This window comes from Bufo bufo, chromosome 2 (assembly GCF_905171765.1).
Source record: "Bufo bufo chromosome 2, aBufBuf1.1, whole genome shotgun sequence".
Lineage (NCBI taxonomy): Eukaryota > Metazoa > Chordata > Amphibia > Anura > Bufonidae > Bufo > Bufo bufo.
Genome location: NC_053390.1, coordinates 574,836,808 through 574,862,658, shown reverse-complemented (window position 1 = coordinate 574,862,658; position 25,851 = coordinate 574,836,808). Strand labels below are relative to the sequence as shown.

The 25,851-nt window shown below is 43.0% G+C and overlaps 1 protein-coding gene across 1 annotated transcript in view; it reads right to left on the bottom strand.

The window, feature by feature from the left end:
* Positions 1-25,851, bottom strand: part of LOC120989843 (alcohol dehydrogenase 1-like) — a 134,625-nt gene that overhangs the window by 59,492 nt on the left and 49,282 nt on the right. The window contains exons 5-6 of the mRNA XM_040418199.1: positions 18,867-19,086; positions 16,652-16,912 (exon numbers count right to left, since the gene is read on the bottom strand). Of these exons, the coding sequence (XP_040274133.1) occupies positions 16,652-16,912; positions 18,867-19,086 (481 nt within the window). The remainder of the gene's footprint in view (positions 1-16,651; positions 16,913-18,866; positions 19,087-25,851) is intronic.

Sequence of the window (25,851 nt, the reverse complement as noted above, 5' to 3'; positions counted from 1 at the left end):
ACTGCTGTGCCTTCTGTACTTTAATTGACAGGGCCAGGCAGTGAAAACATTATCACATTTGGACCTGTCAATCAAAGTGGAGAGGAGGTGGCAATTGCAGAGACGGCAACACCTCTAGGTGTTTAAGGCCAACGCCCCTGTTGCTCCTAAAAGCTCTTTTGCATATATTAAAAATACATTTTTCTCAGCAATTTGGGCACATATGAACATGGGACCAACACATATGCCTTCAGCTGCCAAGCACTATTGCAACAGGTCAGCCAGTTTCATGGTTACAATTCTGCTGACAGATGCCCTTTAAGTAGAGGCAAATGGCGGAGGAAGACAAAACGCGGCAGCTCGTGCCGGCCACAACATGGGGGCAGCTTCTGGGAAGGTATTTTGTGCTGCTGGGGAAGGATATTGTGTTGCACTTTGGTATTTAGTTCTGCAGTAGAAATAAATACCAAAATTCATCATAGTATACTGCCTCAGCAGAACCAACTACCACAGTGTAGAACAGAATTCTATTTCAGCAATACCAAATACCACAGAGCAGCAGAAGTTTTGCTAGGACAATATATTGTGCTGCACTTTCGTATTTGGTTCTGCCGGGGCAGCATTTTGTGCTTAACTGTGGTATTTGGCTTTGCTGGGGCCAGGGATGGATTGGGAACTCAAAGAGGCCCTGGAAAAAAGTGTAAAATTGGCCCCATGTTGTAGGCGGGGGCAAACTGGTAGGAGGCAGGGTCAAGCCAAGTAGGCATGGACAGAAAACCATTAGATGTGGTTAGTGCAGCATACCATACCCCCAACTTTGGAAGTTAAAGTGGCCCTGGAAAAAATACAAAAATTTGCCCCGCTTTGTAGTTGGGTCCAAATTGATGGAAGACAGGGCCAACACAAGTAGGCGAGGCCAGCAATAATGTACTGTGGCATATTATGCCATCCAGGAGCCCAATACCACTGTCCATCACAAAATACTGCCTCCAGCAGCACAAAATACATCCCAGAAACTTCCACTGGACGGCCATGAGGAGGGCTCAGGTGGCCTCCTGGGCATTCCCTGTCTAAGGCCAGTCCACATTTGGTTCTGCTGGGGTAGTATTTTGTGCTACGCTGTGGTATTTTGTTTTGCTTTGGCAGTATATTGTGCTGCACATGTGTATTTGGATCTGCTGGGGCAGTATGTTGTGCTGCACTGCGGTATTTGGTTGTACTGGGACAGTATATTGTGCTGCACTGTGGTATTTGGTTCTTCTGGTGTAGTATTGTGTGCTGCACTGTGGTATTTGGTTCTGCTGGGGCAGTATACGGTATTATGCTGAACTGTTGTATTGTATTTGGTTGTGCTGGGGCAGTATTTTGTGCTGCATTTTGGTATTTGGTTCTGCTGGGACAGTATAATGTGCTACACTGTTGTATTTGTTCTACTGGGGTAGTATTGTGAGCTGCACTGTGGTATTTGGTTCTACTGGGGCTGTATATTGTGCTGTACTGTGTTATTTGGTTCTGCTGGGGTAGTATTTTGTGCTGCACTGTGGCATTTGGTTCTGCTGCGGCAGTATATTGTGCTGCACTGTGGTATTTGGTTTTACTGGTGCAGTATATTATTCTGCACTGTGGTATCTGGTTCTGCTGGGGCAGTATATTGTTCTGCACTGTTGCATTTGGTTCTGCTAGGGTGGTATTGTGTGATGCACTGTGGTATTTGGTGTTGCTGGGGTAGTATTGTGTGTGGCACTGTTGTATTTGGTTCTGCTGGGGTAGTATTTTGTAATGCATTGTGGTATTGGGTTCTGCTGGGGCAGTATATTGTACCAAACTGTAACACAATATTGTGTCCCACTATGGTTTTGCTGGTCCCGCCTATGTGTTGCCCCTGCCTACTTGGGTTGACCCCGTCTACTAATGTTCTGTTAGTTTGGGCTTGCCTACGACATGGGCCCACTTTTCGTTTTTTCCATGGCCACTTTGAATTCCTAGTCTGCCCCTGCACTCTATATAGGAAATGTAATAATGTACGCCCTCTTTTGGTAACAAAAGTAACAAAATGTCAATGTTCCCAAATGACCCCGTCATTTCTCATCCCTGAGAATAACATGAGGCTACGTCCTGGCTATCATTTTTTTGGAGGAGTTTACTTCCCTTGCTTTGCATGTAAAGTGAACGCAGCTGGGAGTAATTCTTTCCAAACCACTTTGTCTTTTGTATTTTAGCATTTGTGGCCATGCCAATCTTCAATTATTCTCTCAAGCAGTATATTTTTGTTGGACCGTTACTTAACACTGGATGCAAAACAAGCTTTTGTTTAACCCTTCAATGACCACACTTTTTAATCCTTTTTTGAATGTCTACATTTCAGCAGCCACTACTTTTTTTTTTTTTTTCATTGGCATCTTCTCTGAGGCCTTGTTTTAAGCAGAAGAAATGTTATTATTTTTCTGGCATTGTTTGGGGGACATATAAATTAAGACATAAATCATATGACTTTTGTCATTGTATTTTTTAATGAGGTTCTTGTCTTCTCTAAATAACGTTATAAATTAATCTTTCAGTTTTCTACAGTTGTGTGGATACATAATATGTGTACCGTAGTTTTTTTTTCTCCATCTTTTTTTTGTGCAGCTTTTCATTTTCTTTATATTTTTTTTTTCATTTTATTTTTTACTGCATCATTTATTACATTTCAAAAAAATCCCATGATGGGATTACTATTTCACCTGTTCTTCCCTTCAGGGCACACTCTGATACTGGGGTCCTCCTGCCTGATGACAGTTGAGATGACCTTGTTGTTTTTGTGATGCTGACACTTTGCAGTGTAATAGTAGTGCAGGAAAAATGATGAGCAGCAGAACAGTTCTTTACTGAGGAATTCAAATGCAAAAACATCAGGACAGTTCTTAGCATTCACAGACTGGCAGTTGATACACAAAATGTGCTTTTCACAGATGGTACAGGTTTCACAGATGCACAGATGATTAATAGGCCATAATAGGCCATAAGGTCGATAGTAGTTTTCCTTACTCTGCACTTTGCTAGCTGACTCTGACATATACGTACATCCAGATGTGGAATATATATTTGAGAAAATACAATGCAACTGAAGAGCATTCCCCTCAATGGTAGGCAAACTGTTCTGCACCTTTTTTTATCAGGTTGCTGTACTTAAAGCACGCTGCCACAAAATCCACATTGGGATATCTGGATTCTCATGCACGTGCATCAATCTGCTTAAATGACAATCCAGGAACTGGAGGCTAACTTCTGGACACATGTGCCATAAGGTCGATAAGTCCTTTTCAGACAAGCTATCTGTATTGGATTTTCTCTACATCTCTTCTTTCATCTGGCTTGCTTTTTGTAGTTGTTCTGGCCCTGTCCTTGATAGTACCTGATCCAGGATGAGCTAAGCTGTCAGCATTACATTCTGGATGTGTTCTGGTTGCTGGATAGACTCAGACTCTCTGGTTTAAACTGGCAAGACCAGTGGTGGGCAAACTTTTTTGTCAACTGAGCCAAATATCGCCAAAACCACGATTGAAATTTATTTCGAGAGCCACATTTTTAAAACCTAAAATATTGCGTCAACAGTACCAGGGAGGACTATTAGGGCTCATGCACACGACTGTGTGCCCGCCATTGCCATATTGCAGGCTGCATACGGCGGGTCAGCAATACACGGGCACTGGCCGTGTGCAGCCCGCATCAAGGACCCATTCACTTCAATGGGTCCAGAATCCGGGATATGAGTGCTACAGAGTGCTTCCGTGGTGCTTCTGGCTGTGCCTCCGCACCGCAAAAAGGTAGCGCATGCACTACTTTTTTGCGGTGCGGAGGCACAGCCAGAAGCACCACGGAAGCACACTGTAGCACTCATATCCCGGATCCTGGACCCATTGAAGTAAATGTGTCCATGATGCAGGCTGCACACAGCCGTGTGCAGCCCGCATCATGGACCCATTCACTTCAGCATGCGCTACTTTTTTGCGGTGCGGGCAGTCGGATGCGGGTCGCGAACCCCTTTCAAGTGAATGGGTCCGCGATCCTCATGCAGCTGCCCCATGGTCTGTGTCCGTGCATTGCGGACCGCTATTTGCAGTCTGCAGCACAGGCACGGCGCCCTTACATTCGTGGGCATGAGCCCAGAGTGTGTTTTTGAATACTTTTATTTGGATCTTGATTATTATTTCATTTTATCTTTATCATTTTTTACTTTTATTAAACTTGTCTGCAGATGTTGATGTAATGTGGATGACGCACTTATGGGGGATATCTGTGTATGACGCACTTATGGGGGATATCTGTGGATGACACATATATAGCATAAGATACTATATATGTGCCCTCCACAGATATCCCCCATAAGTGCCCTCCACAGATATCCCCCATAAGTGCCCTCCAGTAAGTAAAGTAATGTATTAGTGGGGGGAAGGGAGGAGGCAGGGACACTTGCGGCGGGGCCGGTGCAGTGCACACACCGGGGGCAGCTCCTACCTTTCTGCTGCAGGATATTTCGCTCCTCCTGAGCGGCGACCTATTCACCACTCCTCACATGGCCAGTGTTCTGCCGAAAGTCCGCCGCTGCCCGCCCTTCTGCTGCTGTGCGCAGCGTGACATCTCACCCTCCGTCATGCGCCTCCTGCCCCGCCTGCCTGCTTCATTCATAAAGTGGAAGGAGCAGACAGACGGGGCAGGAGGAGCATGACGGACATTTTGCAAGCAGCTTGAGCGGCGCGATATGGCTACGCGGCCGCCCACCTGCCAGCCCGAACCAAAGAGCCGCATTCAAGGTTCAAAAGAGCAGCTTGTGGCTCGCGAGCCGCACTTTGCCGACCACTGGGCTAGACTGACTGGAATGTTCTCTCCTCCTCTATATGCATAGAGGGCGACACCAGCCACAATTAATGATGGCTGTGAATATGGTCCATTAATACCTTGTGTAAATACAGGCATATACATGTTAAAGCAAGGAGCGGGATGCTGCAGTACTTTTTGGTGAGAGAAAGTTGTCTGCTAGACATGCCTTTATGATGCCTTTATGATGCACTTTGAGAGGTGGTGCATCATTGAACAGAGAAAAGCAGGATGGTTGTTTCCACAAACTGCTAGCTATCTATCCTGTTCTGACCTAGCTGTTTGGAGGTGTTGGGTGCAGTGGTTACATGAAACAGACTACCAATAGATTGTTTGATCTGCCAACAAGCATGAGCAGCTCCTACAGTTTAATTGTCCGCCACCCAGACTGTTATGCAAGCGGGTGTGGAGCCACTGCACCACTGGCTATACCATGGAGGGGCATGACTAAGTAACTACCTGGTCTTTACTAGAGCCTCTTATAGTGAGGATAGGCTTGGATTGTTAGGGTAGTCGCCAAGTACCACTCCAGAATAATCCCTGGGCCAGTGGTAGCTGACCTGGGGGTCAAAGATACCCGTGCACAGCACCAAGGAGAAAGACGTGATTGGGAAGTCTGGAGTCAAGGCAGGCAGCTATTAAGCAAAGTCCGTAATCAAAATCAAAGATCAGGGGAAGGCGGAAATCAAGCAAAGTCTGTTAAATCTAAAAGCAGGGTCCGGTACACAGTAAAGCAGAAACTTCCAAACACCTTCACACAAGGAACTACAGGGTGGGCCATTTACATAGATACACCTTAATAAAATGGGAATGGTTGGTGATATTAACTTCCCGTTTGTGGCACATTAGTATATGTGAGGGGGGAACTTTATTCTTTCATGAGTTATTTACAAGTTTCTCTTTGTTTACAGCCATTGACATGTCGCCGAGGTTAACACGTGAGGAGCGGATAGAAATTGTGTTGATGTCTGGTGAACGCAGTAACCGTGTCATTGCAGCAGATTTCAATGCAAGACACCCTACGAGACCACCCATCTCCCATGCTACAGTTAGCAAACTGCTTGCTAAGTTTCGTGAAACTGGTTCAGTGTTGGATTTGCCAAAATGTGGACGCATGAAATCTGTCTCTAATGAAGAAACAACAGTGGCTGTCCTAGCTTCATTCAGCAAGAGCCCACAGCATAGCACTCGGCGGATATTAGCTACTCACAAATGGAACCCTTACAAACTCCAGCTACTGCAGCATCTCAACGAGGATGACCCAGATCGGCGCACTGAATTTGCAGAATGGGCAAAACAAAAATTGGAACAGGACCTTCAGTTTACGCAGAAGATTTTGTTCAGTGATGAGGCAAACTTTTATGTGAATGGTGAAGTTAACAAACAAAACCCCTGCTACTGGTCTGACACTAACTCACATTGGATAGATCCCTCCAAGACTGTTGGAACAAAAAAAATGATGGTATGGTGTGGGATATGGGGTACAAAGATAGTGGGGCCATTCTTCATCAATGGAAACCTCAAGGCCACTGGATATGCAAAATTGCTACATGATGATGTGTTTCCCTCTTTATGCACTGAAGCTGGCACGTTCCCTGAGTTTTTCCAGCAATATGGTGCACCACCACATTATGGGTGTCAGGTCAGAGCATTCCTAGATGAACAGTTTCCTGGAAAGTGGATTGCTCATCGTGGGCCAGTTGAATGGCCCCCGAGGTCTCCCGATCTGACCACCTTAGACTTTTATCTTTGGGGTCATCTGAAGGCAATTGTCTATGCTGTGAAGATACGAGATGTGCAGCACCTGAAACTACGGATACTGGAAACCTGTGCTAGCATTTCTCCTGCGGTGTTGCTATCAGTGTGTGAAGAGTGGGAGAAGAGGGTTGCATTGACAATCCAACACAATGGGCAGCACATTGAACACATTTTATAAGTGGTCAGAAACTTGTAAATAACTCATGAAAGAATAAAGTTACGTTAAAACCAAGCACACCATTGTTTTTCTTGTGAAATTCCCAATAAGTTTGATGTGTCACATGACCCTCTTCCTATTGAAAAAACAAAAGTTGGATTCAAAATGGCCTACTTCAAAATGGCCGCCATGGTCACCACCCATCTTGAAAAGTTTCCCGCTCACATATACTAATGTGCCACAAACAGGAAGTTACTATCACTAACCATTCCCATTTTATTAAGGTGTATCCATATAAATGGCCCACCCTGTATAATGTCAAACACAACCTATGGCCAGCTATTGTGCAGATTTTGGGAGGATGCACTCATGTTTTATTTATAAAAAAAATACCAAATTTGCCGAAAATTTGGAAAAATTAGCAAATTTCCAAGTTTACATTTCTCTACTTCTACTGTACTATGCAATATTGATGTAGTATAACCAAATATTGTTAATTTATATTTAATACTGTGTGTATCTCACTGAGTGGGTATATAATCTTAGGGGATGTAGAGAGCGTTTAAGTTGAATTTTCCTAAATAGGATCCATTCAGAGGAGCTGATGTTATTTCAAACTTTACTCAATAGCTGAGACAGTTAGGGTACACAAACCAGGAGCAAAGTTAAAAGATTTTGTTCTCTTATCTGACCATAAATAAGATGGTCTGTTAACTGTCAAGATGGATCCATGATGTCTGGGAAAGTGATTCTAAAGTGTCGAAGAAGAGTCCCTCTTGATTGATTTAAGTTGGGAGAGGTCAAAGTTTAAGTTGTCTAATGAAGCCATATATATGTGTTAATTCTTAAAATATTTGAAATTGTTATGTGGTAGATGGGCAGAAGTTTCTAAGGAATGCCAATTAAATGACATCATCCCCATGATTAACATACGTCACACCCACCTTACCTAATTGGAAATCCCTATTCCAAGAGGGGATGGGCATGTATAAGGATTAGAATATCTGATCCAGTTTTGGAGATCAGGGGATTCAGAATCATTACTTCACACGTCAGGAACGTACCACAGGACGTCACAGATTACAGAACATCTTCACCACTTCCAGTCCTAAGAAAAAGCTCCCTACACCCTAAGGAATTCTTCCAGGGACACACCCGAGACTCGCAGAAAGAAACTGACAGATCTAAATCTTTTAAAGCTGGATCCCTTCTAAGGGCTCTTTCACACCTGCGTTATTGTCTTCCGGCATAGAGTTCCGTCGTCGGGGCTCTATGCCGGAAGAATCCTGATCAGGATTATCCTAATGCATTCTGAATGGAGAGTAATCCGTTCAGGATGCATCAGGATGTCTTCAGTTCCGGTACGGAACGTTTGTTGGCCGGAGAAAATACCGCAGCATGCTGCGCTTTTTGCTCCGGCCAAAAATCCGGAACACTTGCCGCAAGGCCGGATCCGGAATTAATGCCCATTGAAAGGCATTGATCCGGATCCGGCCTTAAGCTAAACGTTGTTTCGGCGCATTGCCGGAGCCGACGTTTAGCTTTTTCAGAGTGGTTACCATGGCTGCCGGGACGCTAAAGTCCTGACAGCCATGGTAAGTGTAGCGGGGAGCGGGGGAGCAGTGTACTTACCGTCCGTGCGGCTCCCGGGGCGCTCCAGAGTGACGTCAGGGCGCCCCAAGCGCATGGATCATGTGATCACATGGATCACGTCATCCATGCGCATGGGGCGCTCTGACGTCATTCTGGAGCGCCCCGGGAGCCGCACGGACTGTAAGTATACCGCTCCCCCGATCCCCGCTCCTACTATGGCAACCAGGACTTTAATAGCGTCCTGGGTGCCATAGTAACACTGAAAGCATTTGGAAGACGGTTCCGTCTTCAAATGCTTTCAGTACACTTGCGTTTTTCCGGATCCGGCAGGCACCTCCGGCAACGGAAGTGCATGCCGGATCCCAACAACGCAAGTGTGAAAGAGGCCTTAAAGCTCTTTATCCCAAAGCCAGGGGTAATGTATAATTTATTTAATTTGCAGTAATTATAAATCGCTCCAATGGGCATATAGTTGAGACCCCATTATTAGTGGGTCAATAGTGTTAAAACAGTAATTTTATGGGAAATTTTAATGAACGTGTTGTCACGGGGTTCCGAAGGTGCACTCGGTCCCCCATTTCCCACAGACCTGTTGCTTAGCTTTGGGAATGAGGATCTGTGCTCGACTGGTTGGTCTGTCGGTCATGTGACGCTGGACACGTCACATGACCCTCACTCCCCACTATAAATACAGGCAGCCTGCTAGCCACAGGTTGCCCGTTAATTTCTAGGTTCCTGGCTATTTGTTGGACTACTGAATACTTACCTGATCCTGTTCCCTGACGATCCTTTGCCTGCTCCTCCTGTACTGCGCATCCGTCCTGGTATTGTGACCTCGGCTCCCACCTGACTACTCTCTTAGGACTCCTCTTGTACTTCTCTGCTCTCCTGGTATTTGACCCCGGCTTCTCCTGACCATTTTTTGCTTAATCCTTTGTACTGCGTAGCTTTCTTGGTTCTGACCCGGTCCGTTCATGTTCCGTATTTTGTCTTGTCTGTCTTCCCTGCACATATCCTAAGTTAGGGACTGTCGTCCAGATGTCCCCTGTCATCTGGACTCGTGAGGCAAGTAGGCAGGGCCAGGGGTGAGGGTGGAGCGCAGTGGTAACTATCCTTCCCCCTGTGTGCGTGTGGACGTGACCGTTACACGTGCACATCATTAGAATTCCTGTAATATTTCTATCAGAGTGGGATCTCTGATCGGATTTTATTATCCGTAGTAAGGCCAACGGGTGTATTTATAAGGTGTCTCTTACTGCCATATTCTTTGATTGAGCATAAGGGACTTTCCACAGATTCATTTCTATTGTTTGTTTTTTTTTGCATTATAATGTTTTGATAACCAGTACACTAATCGGTAATAATATTGTATTGTACTTGGTGTAGTAAATTAAGTGAACCTGGCGTAAACGGTGGAGCACCATCTTGTGGTCAATTTTGATATTGTCATTGTATTAATTTGTATGCCATTTTTACTGTATGTATTTGTAATAAATTATATTTTATATAATTAATTGCACCCTGTTTCATTAGCTGTACGAATTGACTTTAGATCTCATCAATAAAAGAACTGGCGTTTATATGTCCGCCAATAAAATTTTTCATTTTTTCAATTTTCTTATTTCATAAAAATATGAAATCATAATTTTTATGATTTCATATCTTATATGAAATAAATACCTGACACACAGGAGATGTGGCACTGGTAATGTCACTGTCAGAAGTGGACACGTCTATTGAAAAAGTACACTGTATGTCACAGATACATTTTTTCAGCGCACACGTTACACAGGAGATGTGGAACAGCTAATGTCACTGTCCGCAGCAGACACCCTCTATTGAAAAAAGTACACTGTATGTCAGATATTTTTTGGATGCGCACACTTTACACTGGAGATGTGGCGCAGCAAATGTCACTGTCCACAGCGGACACCGTCTACGGAAAAATGACACTGGATATCACAGATATTTTTTGGATGCGCACACTTTACACAGGAGATGTGGCGCAGCTCATGTCACTGTCCACAGCGGACACCGTCTACACAAAAAGGACACTGCATGTCACAGATATTTTTTAAATGCGCACACGTTACACTGGAGATGTGGCACTGGTAATGTCACTGTCAGAAGCGGACACTGTCTATTGAAAAAGTACACTGTATGTCACAGATATTTTTGGGATGCACACACTTTACACAGGAGATGTGGTGCAGCTAATGTCGCTGTCTGCAGCGGCCTAACTATTGCATGCTATTTAGTGCAGGATGCGCTTTAAATAGATATTTCTGCCACACACAACAGTCCTTAAAAAGACTTTTGGGTCTGTAAATTTTAGCTATTTAGTGCAGTTTGCTTGATGATGTTCGGCCGAGCATGCTCGATCAACACTAGCTTCCGCCACCACCATACTATGTCACCTAGCCACTCTGTGGCCTCCTAATGTTGCCGCCACCTACAGACTCTGTGATTGAGCCACTCTGTGGTCTCATGATGCTTTCAAGTCACCACATTGTCACCTTGCCACTCTGTGGACTTCTCATGCTGCAGCCACCTCCACACTCTGTAATTGTGCCTCTCTGTGGCCTCCTCATGCTGGTCCTACCTCCACTCTATGTCACCTTGCCACTCTGTGGCCTCCTGATGCTGCTCCTACCTCCACTCTATATCACCTAGCCACTCTGTAGCCTCCTGATGCTGCCGTGACCTCCACACTCTGTCATTGTGCCACTCTGTGGCCTCCTAATGCTGCCGCCACCTCCAAACTATGTCACCTTGCTCCTACCTTCACTCTATGTCACCTTGCCACTCTGTGGCCTCCTGATGCTGCCGCCACCTCCACACTCTGTCATTGTGCCACTCTGTGGCCTCCTAATGCTGCCGCCACCTCCAAACTATGTCACCTTGCCACTCTGTGGCCTCCTCATGCTGTTCCTACCTCCACTCTATGTCACCTAGCCACTCTGTGGCCTCTTCATGATGCTCCTACCTTTACTCTTTGTCACCTTGCCACTCTGTGGCCTCCTCATGCTGCTGCCACCTCCACACTCTGTCATTGTGCCACTCTGTGGCCTCCCGATGCTTCCACCACCTACATACTCTTTCATTGTGCCACTCTGTGGCCTCCTAAAGCTGCCGCCACCTCCTCATGCTGCTTTCACCTCACCACAATGTCATAGGGCCACTCTGCGGACTTCTCATGCTGTTCCCACGTTGAAGTGGCGAGATATATAGATGAATCTTTCTTCCAAGTCTGACATGAAAATATTTGCCTAAGTCGGTGCCAGATTCAAACCCATGGTGGTTTCCCGCAATTGTTTAAATAAGTCATTTCTGAACGCAAAATAATTATATCACAAAACACCCAGCTCACCACTCAGATACTCCATTCTTGGACGTTAAGAAGCTGGCCATCGGTATCCTTAGGAGGGACAGTAAGCCTAAATCTGCTGAGAACATTAACTTTCACACCTTTCTGCCTGCAGACCACAGGCAAAACATCAAGCATGGAGCCCAAGCTCCTGTCTCGGATGCAGTTGCTGCCCTAACCGACCAAGCCTCCCTCCTAGCCGAAAGTGTGGAGAACATGACCAAACAGCTGGAGCAGCCCCAAGACATAGAGAAGAACTCTGAAACCTAATAGTCAGCCTCCTTCTGGTCCCCAGGTTGCAGGATCAACACCTGATTATAGGTAGGCTGTTGGATGAATGGTGCAAAGAGACTAAAAAATCTGTCAGCAAATATTGTCGGAAACATGAGCACACAGAAAAAGCACAACCTCCTAACCAGCCCTGGTAAGCCGAACTTCATGTTGGAGATGACACTATCTTTGCTGAACAAGTTGAAGGTGTGCTTAGTGTGGCAAAGAGACAACACTAAGTTTTCAGCAAACATCCCATGGAATATGATAAAGCCTGCCTTATACAGCACACTATATCAACAGGAACTCAACCTCCCATCAAAGTACCAGCAGGTGAAGATGATACATTAGATGAAGTAGGAAAACGTCATCCAAGATAATCAAAGCCCATGGGTTGCACCCTTAGTCCCGGTGAAGAAAAAAGATCAGACGATCCACTTCTGCATGGACTATTGTAAGATATACTATGCCACGTACAAGGATGTGTACCCTTTGCCATGCATTGAAGAGTCCCTCACAGGCCTGGGATCAGGTGCCTATTTTTCTATGTTGGACTTGACTAGTGGCTATTGGCAATCCCCCATGGCGCCTGAAGATAGGGGCTCATTAATACAACCATATTTATGTGTCCGCATCCGTTCCACATTCTTTCTGTTTGCAAGCTTGTGGTGTCTGTATCCATACTTCCATCACATGGCCCTGCAAAAAAGAGAGCATATCCTATTCTTGTCCGCGGACAAGAATAGGCACTTCTATCACAGGGCTTGCCATGTGAAGTACAGGGATCTGTACTTCACTGCAGGGGAAACAACAGGTTGCTACCTCTTGAAGTAGTCTCCATTCAAGTGACAGTGTGCAGCACAAAGGGATCAGGCAAAACAATAGTCAGAGACAGGCCAGGGTAAGGGCAGGCAGAGTTTGTGCCATCCAATAAACAGCCCACGGTCAGGGTGGCAGACCCAGGTTCAGAACGGAGAATAGGCAGAAGTCAGGTCAGGCAGTGAAAGGTCAAATTTGGTAAACAGGCAGAAGTCAGTACATGGGTAGAGTAACATAGAACAGTACACCTTTGCTGGAAATTAACAGACTAGAACCTATTGCTAAGATACCTTCCCACAGGGAAAGATGCCTTAAGTACCCCTGGGTGGCAGCTTATAGGTTGGGGAAAATCAAGGTGCATGCTCTGACTCCTTTTGACTAGTGACTGACACTTGCAGCAAGAAGCAGCCTGCAGTCTGCAAGGAGGATTGCAGTACCCCAGACGTTGGGGTACTGCAATTGTCTATAGCAGGGATGCTCAACCTGCGGCCCTCCAGCTGTTGTAAAACTACAACTCCCATGATGCCCTTCTGTAGGATGATAGCTGTAGGTTGTCAGGGAATGATGGGAGTTGTAGTTTTGCAACAGCTGTAGGGCTGCAGGTTGAGCATGCCTGGTCTATAGTTATTGTATTATATTTTTAAGTATTTTGTATATATGGCCATTATTACCAGCGAGTGATGGATGGTAATGGTTGCAAAGAAAATGCCTAACCACCCTGTTTCTCTTGTCTTGGTAGAAGAGGAGATACAGACCACTGCAGAGCTCCTGCTTGTGAGGAGGACTCTCCAGAGGGAGCCTTTCAAATCAGTCCTTGAGAAGCCAGACAGCTGAACAGCTACACCAGTGAACAGCTACACCAGCATTAAAGACTGCTGTGAGGAGAGAGACCATGGTTAAGGCACCTATCACCCAGAATACTACTTGGCCAATACAATTCAAGCACTATATTGCATCCATCCTTCCTGACTGCATAATCCTTATTGGTGCCAGAAAATTGCACTTAAAATCAGTTGCTATTGAATGTATTTGAAGTTCTAAGTTGCACTTAGTAAAACAGACTTTTATACATTTAATTCTGACCTCATTCTTCTACTCATTTCCACTGCACCGATCCCCAGTGAGCAATGGCCTGAAGAAGTACACAGTGACACAACACTTTATCAGGGCCACTACCACTCCCATCTTCTGCACTGGCTCCTCCAGGGCTTGCTGCAGGATCAGCCAAGCTACTTAAGCGGCTAGGACCAGTGGTAAGGAGTAGAGGAAGGCAGGTGGGTCCAAGCTGATGGAGAACTGAAGTGAAGAAGCATGTGAGGAGTGCAGTGCCTGCGCCCACCAGGAAGAGTGGAGCAGCTGTGGGCACTGAGGACTAGGAAGTGCTTAAAGGATTTTTCCAGGATTACTATTATTTTTAACAGATATATTAATGTACTGTAGTTCATTACCTCCTGTACATCTATTCCATGTTTGTTTGTTCTTTTTCAATATTATACTCTCTGACCTGTTTTCACCATTTGAACAAATCACTCTGGTTTGCTTACATCCTATATGAAGCACTTCCGGTTCCTGTATCCCAACAAACCTATGATGCACTTCTTCTTTCTTTGCCACAGCTCCAGCACTGGCCCTAACAACATCCAGCTCACTTATTTTTTCTCCCACCCATCTTCTTACATAGATACCAGAGATGAACAAATCAATTCTACCCAAATTAAATAGGCTCTAATTGCCCTGGAACTAGGTATATAACGCCCCCTTTTAGGATGTATATTTATCTGGAAGGACTCTTGGACCTGGGAGACTGAGAGTTACCTGGGTAATATGTATGAGTTGTCTGTGGGTTAATCTTTCTCATTACGGTGAGCATCTAGTACGCATGGTACATGTATGGAGTATTGAAGGCCAGTCAATGCTCCTCTGGCTTTATGGGAAAGTTATTCAAATTAGCTTTCCTAAGCCTATCTTATACCAGAAAATCTAAGATGTGCTAATTTTCATATATTTTTCCACCCAAACCTGAAGTTGTGTTTATTCGCTTACAAAACTCCTCATGCATACTTGACGCACTAAATAAGGAGAAATAGTACCCAAATGAAGGCTTCTCAGTCAGCCAATCAAACAATTTTTACTGAGCTCTGTTAAAGGGTAGTAACCTAGAAATAGCTGGGTTCCTAGTATTTGACAGTTTTCCTTTCCTTTTGGAAAAGAGAATAGCTTGCAAGTCTCTTTCCAGAGGAGTATTATGTGGGGATACAAACACGGCAATTGATAAAAACCTTGCACTAACTGAACACTTACTGCCAGAGAAAAAATTATTATGAAAAAGCGTCATAGGGGTTGTCCCACTTCAGCAAATAGCATTTATTATGTAGAGGAAGTTAATACAAGCAATAGAGATGAGAGAAGTATTTAAAAATTGGATTTAGCTGCTTCACCGAATTTTACCAAAAAATTTGCTTTGGGACTAATTACTTAGTCACGAAGTGTATTTCTTTGTAAGTAGTGGGTGCAATGACAGGGAGCGGCATTGCACCGCTCTCCGTCATTCTACCCCTCAGATGCCGGGTTCATACATGATTATGGCATCTGACAGCAAAAATTGGATGTAAAATAAAAAAAATAAAAAATAAAATCATAATTATCTCATCCATTTGCTCGTGACGGGCCGGCTGCCACCATATTGATTAAAGATCTAGTACGAAATCTCGCGCGGCCCGTGGTAATGTTATATGTCACCGTGCACAGTATTTTGTGCAAGAGATTCAATAAAGATGGGGGTGGCCGGTCGTGACTAAATGGATGAACTAAGTATGATTTTTTTTTTTTTTTTTTTACACTATTTCAGGGAAAATCTATTCGCTACCACAAATCATGAGGAAATTCGGCTTCGCAGCTAATCAAATTTTCCCTGAAATTCGGATCGAAGTCCACCTAGTGGACTTCAATTCACTCAACACTAACAAGCAACTTACTAATGTATTGTTATAGTCTAAATTGCCTCCTGATTTTTCCATCACATTCTGCACTTCACATTTCCATGGTTACAACCACCCTGCAATCCATCAGTGGTGGTCGTTCTTGGACACTATAGGAAAAAGCACCCGTATCTCTGGTGGCTGGGACCACGGTACAGCACATAGTCTGGTGCTTTTTCCTAAAGTGTGCACGACCACCACTGATGGATTGGAGGGTGGTCATAACCATGGAAACAAGAAATGCATAGTGTGATGGAAAAATTAATCGAGCCAGCAAAGCTAACAATATGGACAATCACAATACATTAGTAAGTGCCTTTTATTCACTTCAATGCTTAAATGGAACAGTTGAGGCTACTACCAAATACCTAAATAAAAAATTATAGGAAAACTTATTTACGAAGCACAAGGACATATGTATAAACATACATACCAGAGATGAGCAAATCAATTCTATAAAAAAAATAATAAAAAGAATTAGGACTCTAATAAACCCAAATATTTAGCAATTCATTTTGGGTAAATCAAGAGAGACATCCACATATGAAAAACATGTACAAATCAGTTTTCTTTCCAAAATTATTTAAAAATCTAAAATGTCAAAAATATAGCATAGCTCACTGCTCAGCCTTCTAAAAGGATTAAACAGCATAACTAGAACAATCATTAAGCCAGCCTCCCATTGGGTGGGTACTAAAGTGATGGAAAAATGTGATGGAAAAATGAAAAATGGACAATCACAATACATTAGTAAATGCATTGTATTAACTTTATTTACATGATAAAACCCATTTGCTGAAGTGACACAACCCCTTTCAGCCACTTGACACTTGTAAAGTCAATGCAAAATCTGTAATGATTTAATATACTTACCATGATATCAGTGTTTCCAATGCATTCAAAAGAATAATGAACTCCACCATTAGTCATATTCGTTATCACCTCGTGAATGGGATTTTCATAGTCCTTTGGGTTGACACATTCAGTGGCTCCAAGCTCTTTAGCCTTTTCAAATTTTTTGCTGTTTACATCTATTGCAATAATTCTGGAAGCTCCTGCTATTTTACATCCTATAATTACAGAAAGGCCGATGCCACCCAAACCAAATACAGCACATGTAGAGCCAGGCTCAACCTGAAATCAAAAATGTAATTAAAAAGTAAGGCATGATTATAACAAAAATATACTGGTCCCAATGTTCTCCCTTTGCTTTCATTCTAAAATTTGCATACACAAATGGACGTGAGGGTAAGGTACAATAAATAGGTAAGGTCTCATAGGCGGACTCTCACTGTAAAATAACAAGCATAATACACTACATTACATAAGTTTTGTGGTGTATTATGTTAGTGATCAGATATAAAATGTTGTAAAAAAATTACCGTAAATAAGTGGTTGTTTAATTTCAAGTTAAAAATTATGTTTTCCCTTGTTAACAGAATTTTTGTAAAAACATAAATAAAAGTGCACATAATAGGTGACACTACATTCATACCAAATCAAACTGTACACAAGGTGAGTGTCATAAAATAAACTAAAAAGAATTTCTAAAACTGCTGTGTTTTTGTTATTCTGCCTCTCAAAAAATGATCAAAAAGTCATAATGAACTGATACCAAAGAAAACAACATATATTGTATCTTCTTTCAGTGGGAGAGAGACTCCCCCATTGACAAACCAGCCCCCCACTAGTGGGTACTATGAAATGAAATGAAAACTCTTCCTTTATTTAGATCTCAACTGAAGAAGTGAATGTAAATGAGTGTCATAGGTGGCAATGCATTGTTATTCTTCTTATATGGACTTGCATACCAGATAACCATTGCTAACAACAGACACTCACGTGTGTAAAAAGTCTCAAACATCATGCATGTGTTCCCCCAACATATTTCACTGCACAAAGCAGCATCAAAAGGAGATGTGGGACAAACATGAATACAATGGCGTGACAATGCAGTGACACTTACAGTATGACACTCCTATTTTTAATTCACTTTTTCAGTTGAGATTCAGATATATTTTAAAGGAAATATGAGATAAAAGAATAGTGGGGGCTGATTTGTAAGTGGGGGGATTCTCTCAATATGTTTATTTAGTTGCAATTCCCCCCACCCCCTGAGATACTTACCTCTCTCTATATATTAAAGTAGCACTCCCACAAAATGTTTTATTCTTTCACCTGTTAGAAAGGTACATGATGTAATTTGTATTAAAGGTAATCTTCTCACCAGTGACTGTCTGTTTTTACCTCCCTTCTGTTCCTCAGCTATGTCATCTGACCAGTCCTCTGATCTCCAACTGACACAGGACAGGAAGTCAGTTACTTCTCTATTCATTCCTATCAGACTGACATTGAGACTCCCATAAGAATACACAGAGGCTTCCTATCCGTGTGTTGGTCACATGACACAGCTGAGGATCAGAAAAGAGAGGATAACTAACAAATACAGTCACTGGTAAGAAGATTACCTTCACTACAGTTTATCATGTACCTTTCTAACAGGTCAGAGAATAACATTTTTTCTGAGACTGATTCTTTAATTTCCTTTCAATAAAAACTACAACCAATCTTGAAGAAAAGCAAAACCTCACACAGCTCCGTCAATAGAAAACAAAAACAAAAAAAGTTATTAGTCCTGGAATATGTTGATGCAAAAACACACTTTTTCTTCTTCAAAGTTTTAAAACTGAAATATAAATATTGGCTCAATTGTCTTAACCCAGAAAATAATGTTACCATGTTATTTTACCCTGCAAGGTGAACGTTTTAAAACATGCCAGAAACCAAGGGGAAATTCATACTGTAGGTATCACATAAAGTACCACTGAAAACTAAAACTGGTCATGCAAAAAAACAAAACAAACAAAAGCCTTTATGCAACTCTATTGATGGAAAAATAAAATGTTATTTATCTTGGAAAGCGACAATAAAAAAAAAAAAAGGTTAGTCACTAGTGTTCAAAACAGGCTGAGGGGTTAACAAACAGGTAATACGCAAATATGAAGTAGTTATTAAAATGTTGGCAGCATTTCAATTGTTTTTCTTTGCTTTGTGTTTTTATGTATTTAGAGTTAGCTTCATCACTTACCTTAGCCAAATTAACCGCAGATCCATATCCTGTGGAAAAGCCACATCCGATCAAGCATACTTTTTCCAGGGGTGCATCATCATGTATTTTGACCACCGATGATTCGTCCACTACAGTATATTCAGTAAATGTGCTGGTATTAATGAAATTATAAAGCAGTTCCCCCTTACAGGTAAATCTGCTGGTGTTATCTGGCATCAGTCCAGTAGGCTTGCCAATGCTGTAAAAGGAAATAAACTAATTAATTAAAAATAACATATGCTCATGAAATAGCTGCTAATATAATATAATATAATATAAATAATCATATTTACAAATGGATGCCATGTAATTATTTTTGTGAAATAAATTGACCGGCGATAATGGGGGTGACATTTTCCTAGACTTCCTAAAAATATCTCCTAAGACTGAAAGGACAAATAACCAGCAATAAATGACTGTTTTATCTGCACATTGTCTAGGTAAAGTAGTTTTTAGGATTACTATACCTTTCCTAAGTCCTAAGACCTAATCAACAAGGCAGAGCTCTATAGACTGGGATTGTGGAGGGGCAAACAGTTTTGTACAATGTTCGTAGTGTGCATGAACCCCTAAATAGTTCTTTTTTTCTGGGAACTTAGAATTCATGACCTATTCTCAGGATAGGTTATGAATAGTGTTGAGCGAACAGTTCGAGCATAGTTCGGGTCCGTACCGAATTTTGGGGTGTTCGTGACACGGACCCGAACCCGAACTTTTTCGTAAAAGTTCGGGTTCGGGTTCGTCGTTCGGCATGTATTTTGGCGCATTTTGAAAGGCTGCAAAGCAGCCAATCAACATGCATCATACTACTTGCCCTAAGATGCCATCGCAGCCATGCCTACTATTGGCAAGGCTGTGATTGGCCAAGTGCAGCATGTGACTCAGCCTCTTTATAAGCTTGTGCGCACGTCGGGACGTGCTCACTCCCGATGTGAATAGAACAGGGATAGACGCAGCTGATGCTAGGGCGAGAATAGGCAGGGATAATTGAATAACTGGAAGCAAATTTCTCTCCTCCACCTGTGATTCATCTGAACAACTGCAGCTGAGCTGCTTTTTTGATAGGGATTGGCTATTTTTAGAGTGGCCAGAGTGATTTTTCCATCCACATGTACCTGGGCTGACCGCCGGCCGCCATTTTGCGACTTGTAGTGCTGCAGCAGAAGCTGCCACAGTGTGCATTCCAAAGCTCCAAACAAGTCAGACATCTACACCTGGGATTCAGACCAATAGCGATTTAGCAGCACAGTCCAAGGCTATTTTTTTTAAAGGTTGTGCAGACCATTTTGTGGCACATGTTACTGGGCTGATAGGCGGCGGCCATCTTGGGACTAGTGCTGCAGCACAATCTCTCCCAACGTCCATTAATCACTTGTAATAGTGGTCTGTGCCATAGAAATCCTACATCAGGGACTTGGGTGTGCTTGTGTCACCCCTACTAATACCAGTCCACCTGTAATCCATACAGTGAAAAGCCATAAAGTATTCCAGTGAGGGAATTTTTTTTTTATTTAAAAAAGGCCAAGTTAGTTTATCTGGCGTTCAATATACTAGATACAGTTAGGCCTGCGTTTCATACATCTGGAATTAGCAAACTAATGTGCTGGGGTTGGGAAAACATATATGTACCCATACTAGAATCTGTCAAAGAAAGCGGTACTCACATATAACAGTCATTCCATCTGTAATCCATACAGTCAAAAGACTGAAAGTATTCCAGTGAGGGAATTTTTTTTATTTAAAAAAGGCCAAGTTAGTTTATCTGGCGTTCAATATACTAGATACAGTTAGGCCTGCGTTTCATACATCTGGAATTAGCAAACTAATGTGCTGGGGTTGGGAAAACATATATGTACCCATACTAGAATCTGTCAAAGAAAGCGGTACTCACATATAACAGTCATTCCATCTGTAATCCATACAGTCAAAAGACTGAAAGTATTCCAGTGAGGGAATTTTTTTTATTTAAAAAAGGCCAAGTTAGTTTATCTGGCGTTCAATATACTAGATACAGTTAGGCCTGCGTTTCATACATCTGGAATTAGCAAACTAATGTGCTGGGGTTGGGAAAACATATATGTACCCATACTAGAATCTGTCAAAGAAAGCGGTACTCACATATAACAGTCATTCCATCTGTAATCCATACAGTCAAAAGACTGAAAGTATTCCAGTGAGGGGATTTTGCTTATAAAAAATAATATATTTCATTGTGGTGCGAGTTGAATCGCAACAATGAAGAAAAATACTATTAAGGGACGAGGACGCGGTCGTGGTGGTGTCCGTGGAGCCTCTGTTGCTGGTAGAGGACGTGGCCGTTCGGCCCCAGGCGCACACAGTAGGGAACGAACTCCCTCAACTAGCCGGCAGAATGTACCGCAATATCTCGTGGGGCCCAATGCCGCTCTTAGGATGGTAAGGCCTGAGCAGGTACAGGCATTAATCGATTGGGTGGCCGACAGTGCTTCCAGCACGTTCACCACATGGTCTTCCACCCAGTCTTCTGCGGAAAGCGCACAGGTGGCACCTGAAAACCAAGCCCATCAGTCTGTCACATCACCCCCAAGCATATCAGGGAAACGGTCTGAGCCACAAGTTATGCAGCAGTCTCTTCTTCTGTTTGAAGACTCTGCTTCCAGGGTTTCCCAGGGGCGTCCACCTAGCCCTTCCCCAGTGGAGGAAGACATACCATGCACTGACGCACAACCACTTATGTCTCCAGATGAAGAGGACATGGGAATACCACCACAGCAGAGTCACCGACTCTCTGATGATGACGAAACACAGGTGCCCACTGCCGCGTCTTTTTGCAGTGTGCAGACTGAACAGGAGGAGGTCAGGGAGGGAGACTGGGTGGAAGACGATGCAGAGGACGATGAGGTCTTAGACCCCACATGGACTGAAGGTCGTGGCGATGACTTTCACAGTTCAGAGGAAGATCAATTGAAAGAAAGGGTATCCCACGGCGCAAAAACCACCCAGTAGTTGGAGTGATAAGGTTATTAGTTTATTTCGGCAAGTGGTACAACGCGTTTCGGGGTTTAACCCCTTCTTCAGGTACAATTAGCTTGCATACATACAGATAGAATTGTATACATATAAATACAATGTAAAAAGCCGCCAAAAGCACACAAGGGGTCCATAGTAGCAGACATGCCCCACCCCCTAGGAAACAAGATACCACGATTTATAAAGCCCCCCTAGGGAAACAGCACCTACGGTTTAGTCAATATGCACCGAATCTACATCACTCGCCCATCCCATGTGATATCATATATTCTAATATAACAGTAGATACCCCTTCTACAGTAATAGAGTTATCCCCTAGGACTGCTCACCCTTCCACAACGAGCTATGTGGAAGGATCCCCCCCTTCCCTTCCCCACACCACCATTCCAATCTCCAGCTGTTTCAGCCAATAAGTGCTCTCCAACTGTGCACCCTTGAATTTACCACCTACCTCATTCATCAAGAATTCCACACACAAATCGCTTCCTAGACAGTCCACCACCTCAGCATCCCCGTCCACATCAGTAGAATTGGATTCACTACTCACAATACACACAGAGTCCCCTACCCGATTAGGCACTGCCCCTATAGGAATGACGACGCCACCTACAGGCCAAATCTGTCCAGCTTCAGATCTGGACCTTGGAGCCACGGCCCTCTCTGATCTTTCCGTACAGATACCAAAGGGCCAGCTCTCTTCTTTTTTATCCTTACCCCCCCTACTTACACCAATCTCAGCCTACCCAATATTGAAAAGCCCAACCACGGTTACAATTACAAACTATTTCCGTCCGTTGGGAACCAGAAATCTAAAAAGAAAAAATGTAGGAGAGGAAGTAGGGGGGGCCAAGCCCAAAAGAAGACTTTGAAGTCAGCACGCAATGAGAAGAAGGGTATAAAGATCTTCAATCTTTCCAGCTATCTATTGGACCATGAAGAAAAAAAGGTTCTATCCAAAGGCCTCTCATTTTGCCCATCTGCAAAAGCAGATGGATTCAACCTTTTTCTTGATCTGCACAATTTTATTAGAAACCTCACCCTAAAGAGACATTTTAACATCATAGCGAAAAATAAAAAAGAGGCAGACACAATAGAAGCGCAAGTAGAACCAACACCCCAAGAACGTTTCAACATTACTGATCTGAAACCACGGTCCAATTTTTACCCCCTACATCATAAGGGGAATTTTATAGAAACTTTTTATGATCTGGTTTTAGATGATTTTAGATCAGTCGATAAATTACAAATTGAGAAACACAATCTCAGTGCTAAAGAGAAACTGGCCATCAAACAGCTCCAGGACAATCCGGACCTAATAATTCGCAACGCGGACAAAGGAGGTGGTATCGTCCTTCAGGATAGGAATGACTATATCAAGGAGGCGAACCGGATTCTGTCCGACACGGAATATTACCAACAGTTGACCGAAAACCCTCTCATGGAACACCAACTGTCATTCAAAGCTCTTATCAATTCAGCATCCCATATCCTGAGCAAAAAGGAACATAATTACATCCTTATCACAAACCCAGTTATTGCCACCTTTTACCATTTACCCAAAATCCATAAGAGCATCTCAAATCCCCCTGGCCGTCCCATTATCTCAGGAATTTCCTCACTCACGTGCAATTTATCCCATTATGTCGATATTCTCCTACAAAAATATGTAGTACAATTACCATCTTATCTGAGAGATTCTACTACCCTAATACAACTTTTACGGAATATCAAATGGAAAGAAACATACCATTGGCTAACTCTAGACGTTACATCACTTTACTCGAATATCAAGCACGAACTGGGTATCAAATGCGTCAAAAGCTTTTTAGATACCGACAACCATCTACCAGCAGAACAAAATGATTTTATCCTAAGAAGTATTGATTTTATCCTGACTCATAATATTTTTAAGTTTGAAGAGAATCTATATTTACAGACCAAAGGAACCACGATGGGTACGCGTTTCGCGCCCAGTTTCGCTAATCTTTTTATGGGGGCTTTTGAGGACACTTTTATCTATAAATCAAAATATTGGACACAGAATATAATTTTTTATCGTCGTTATATCGACGATTTGATTTTAATTTGGGAAGGCGACATTTTAACAATAAATGATTTTATCAAAGACCTAAATTCCACCAACTGGGGTCTCACCTTCTCAGGCTCAAGTGACAAATCCAAAGCAGAATATCTTGACCTAGAGCTACATGCAAACGATGGATCAATCAACACACAAACATTTTTTAAAGAAGTGGACTGCAACAGCTATTTGGATTATTCAAGCGAACATTTCAAAAAGTGGAAGAAGAATATTCCGTATAGTCAATTCAAGCGAATTAGGCGGAATTGCTCTAGGGACGAAGATTTCGTCACACAAAGTAACGAAATCCGGTCCAGATTTATACAAAAGGGCTATCCGATGGATGTCATAGATACAGCTTTTAATAAGGCAAAAACACTCACACAAGTGGAATGTCTGGCAGGAAATAAGAAACAAAATGATATCAAATACCACAATACCAACTTTTTAACCACCTTTAACAGCAACCACACAGATATCCGTAAAATTCTGTCCAGACATTGGTATATCCTTAGAAAAGATCCCTTCCTGAACTCTGAAATAACGAAACAACCGTCTCTAGTATTCAGACGAGCAAAAACATTAAAAAATATGCTAGCTCCCAGTAAATTGAAGAACAAACGTAAAAACGGAGGCAGCCAAGCTGATATTAAGACCCCGGGGAGCTATAGATGTAACCAACCAAGATGCCTCTGCTGCAGATCAATAAATAACACCACCTCTTTCACGGGCCGAAATGATGAATTGTTCAAAATCAAGGACGAACTAAACTGTGGATCATCCAACATCATCTACCTCATCACGTGTCCCTGTAATCTTCATTATGTAGGGCGCACCATACAGACCTTGCGCAACCGACTGAACAAACACAGATCCAATGTGAAGAAAAAATTCCTACAGCATAGTATCTCCAAACATGCTACTGTCCACCACCAAGGCTCTTTTTTGGGATTCACGGTTACCCCGATCGAGCAAGTCCGATCCAACGGATACAATATTATTCAGACATTAAGGAAACGCGAAATGTTCTGGATCTACAAATTAAACTGCCTCAACCCTTACGGTCTGAATGAGGCTTTTGAAATCAATTTATGAAATCCATCACACCGTGTTGAGTTTTATGCAAATACCCCAGCCCCAACATATCCCCCCCTTCCCCTGATATGTCCCATTCCCCCTCCCCCCTCCCATATCACCTGTGGACCACAAACTCCCTCCCCCTCCCCCCCCCACCAAACCGTTTGTCTCTAGAGGTCCCGTCAAGGACCCCCTTTTTAGCCACAAAAATCGGCTTTCCAATAAAGTGGACACTTTAGCAATGTAGCAATCTCACATAATAGCTTTCTCTATACCCTGCTCTCCGCTATTCCCAAGAAGCGATTAGGAATGGGACATTCATCAATACCATACATCCACCATAATCCAGTTCACATCTAATCGGACATCCACCCCCTAACCCACTATTATTTATTTCCACAATTTAGCCCGATATAAGTTCCATGAGGTTTTTATTTTATATCCTATCTACACATGCTTTTAATGTTATTTATCTATTCATTGATTTATCATTTGGTACTCGTGGGTATCCACCCTCTGACCCATTGATTAATCAAATCTACAATACAAGCCCAATACCAGTTCCAATAGTTCCAACTGCTGGTTTTTATTGCTAAGCATCTATTTATCTCTTTTTATTCCTAAATCAGGTTTATAATAAAGGTCCCATCGTTTCCAGTCTGTATAGTACGAACGTACCGCTCCTCAGTCAGCTCGATTCGACACTCCCCCTCTCTGACGAAACAGTAGCTTCCGGTTGCTAAGAGACGGAGTGCGACGCCTCCCAGCATGTGACCGGCCGCTGCCTCATGCGACCGC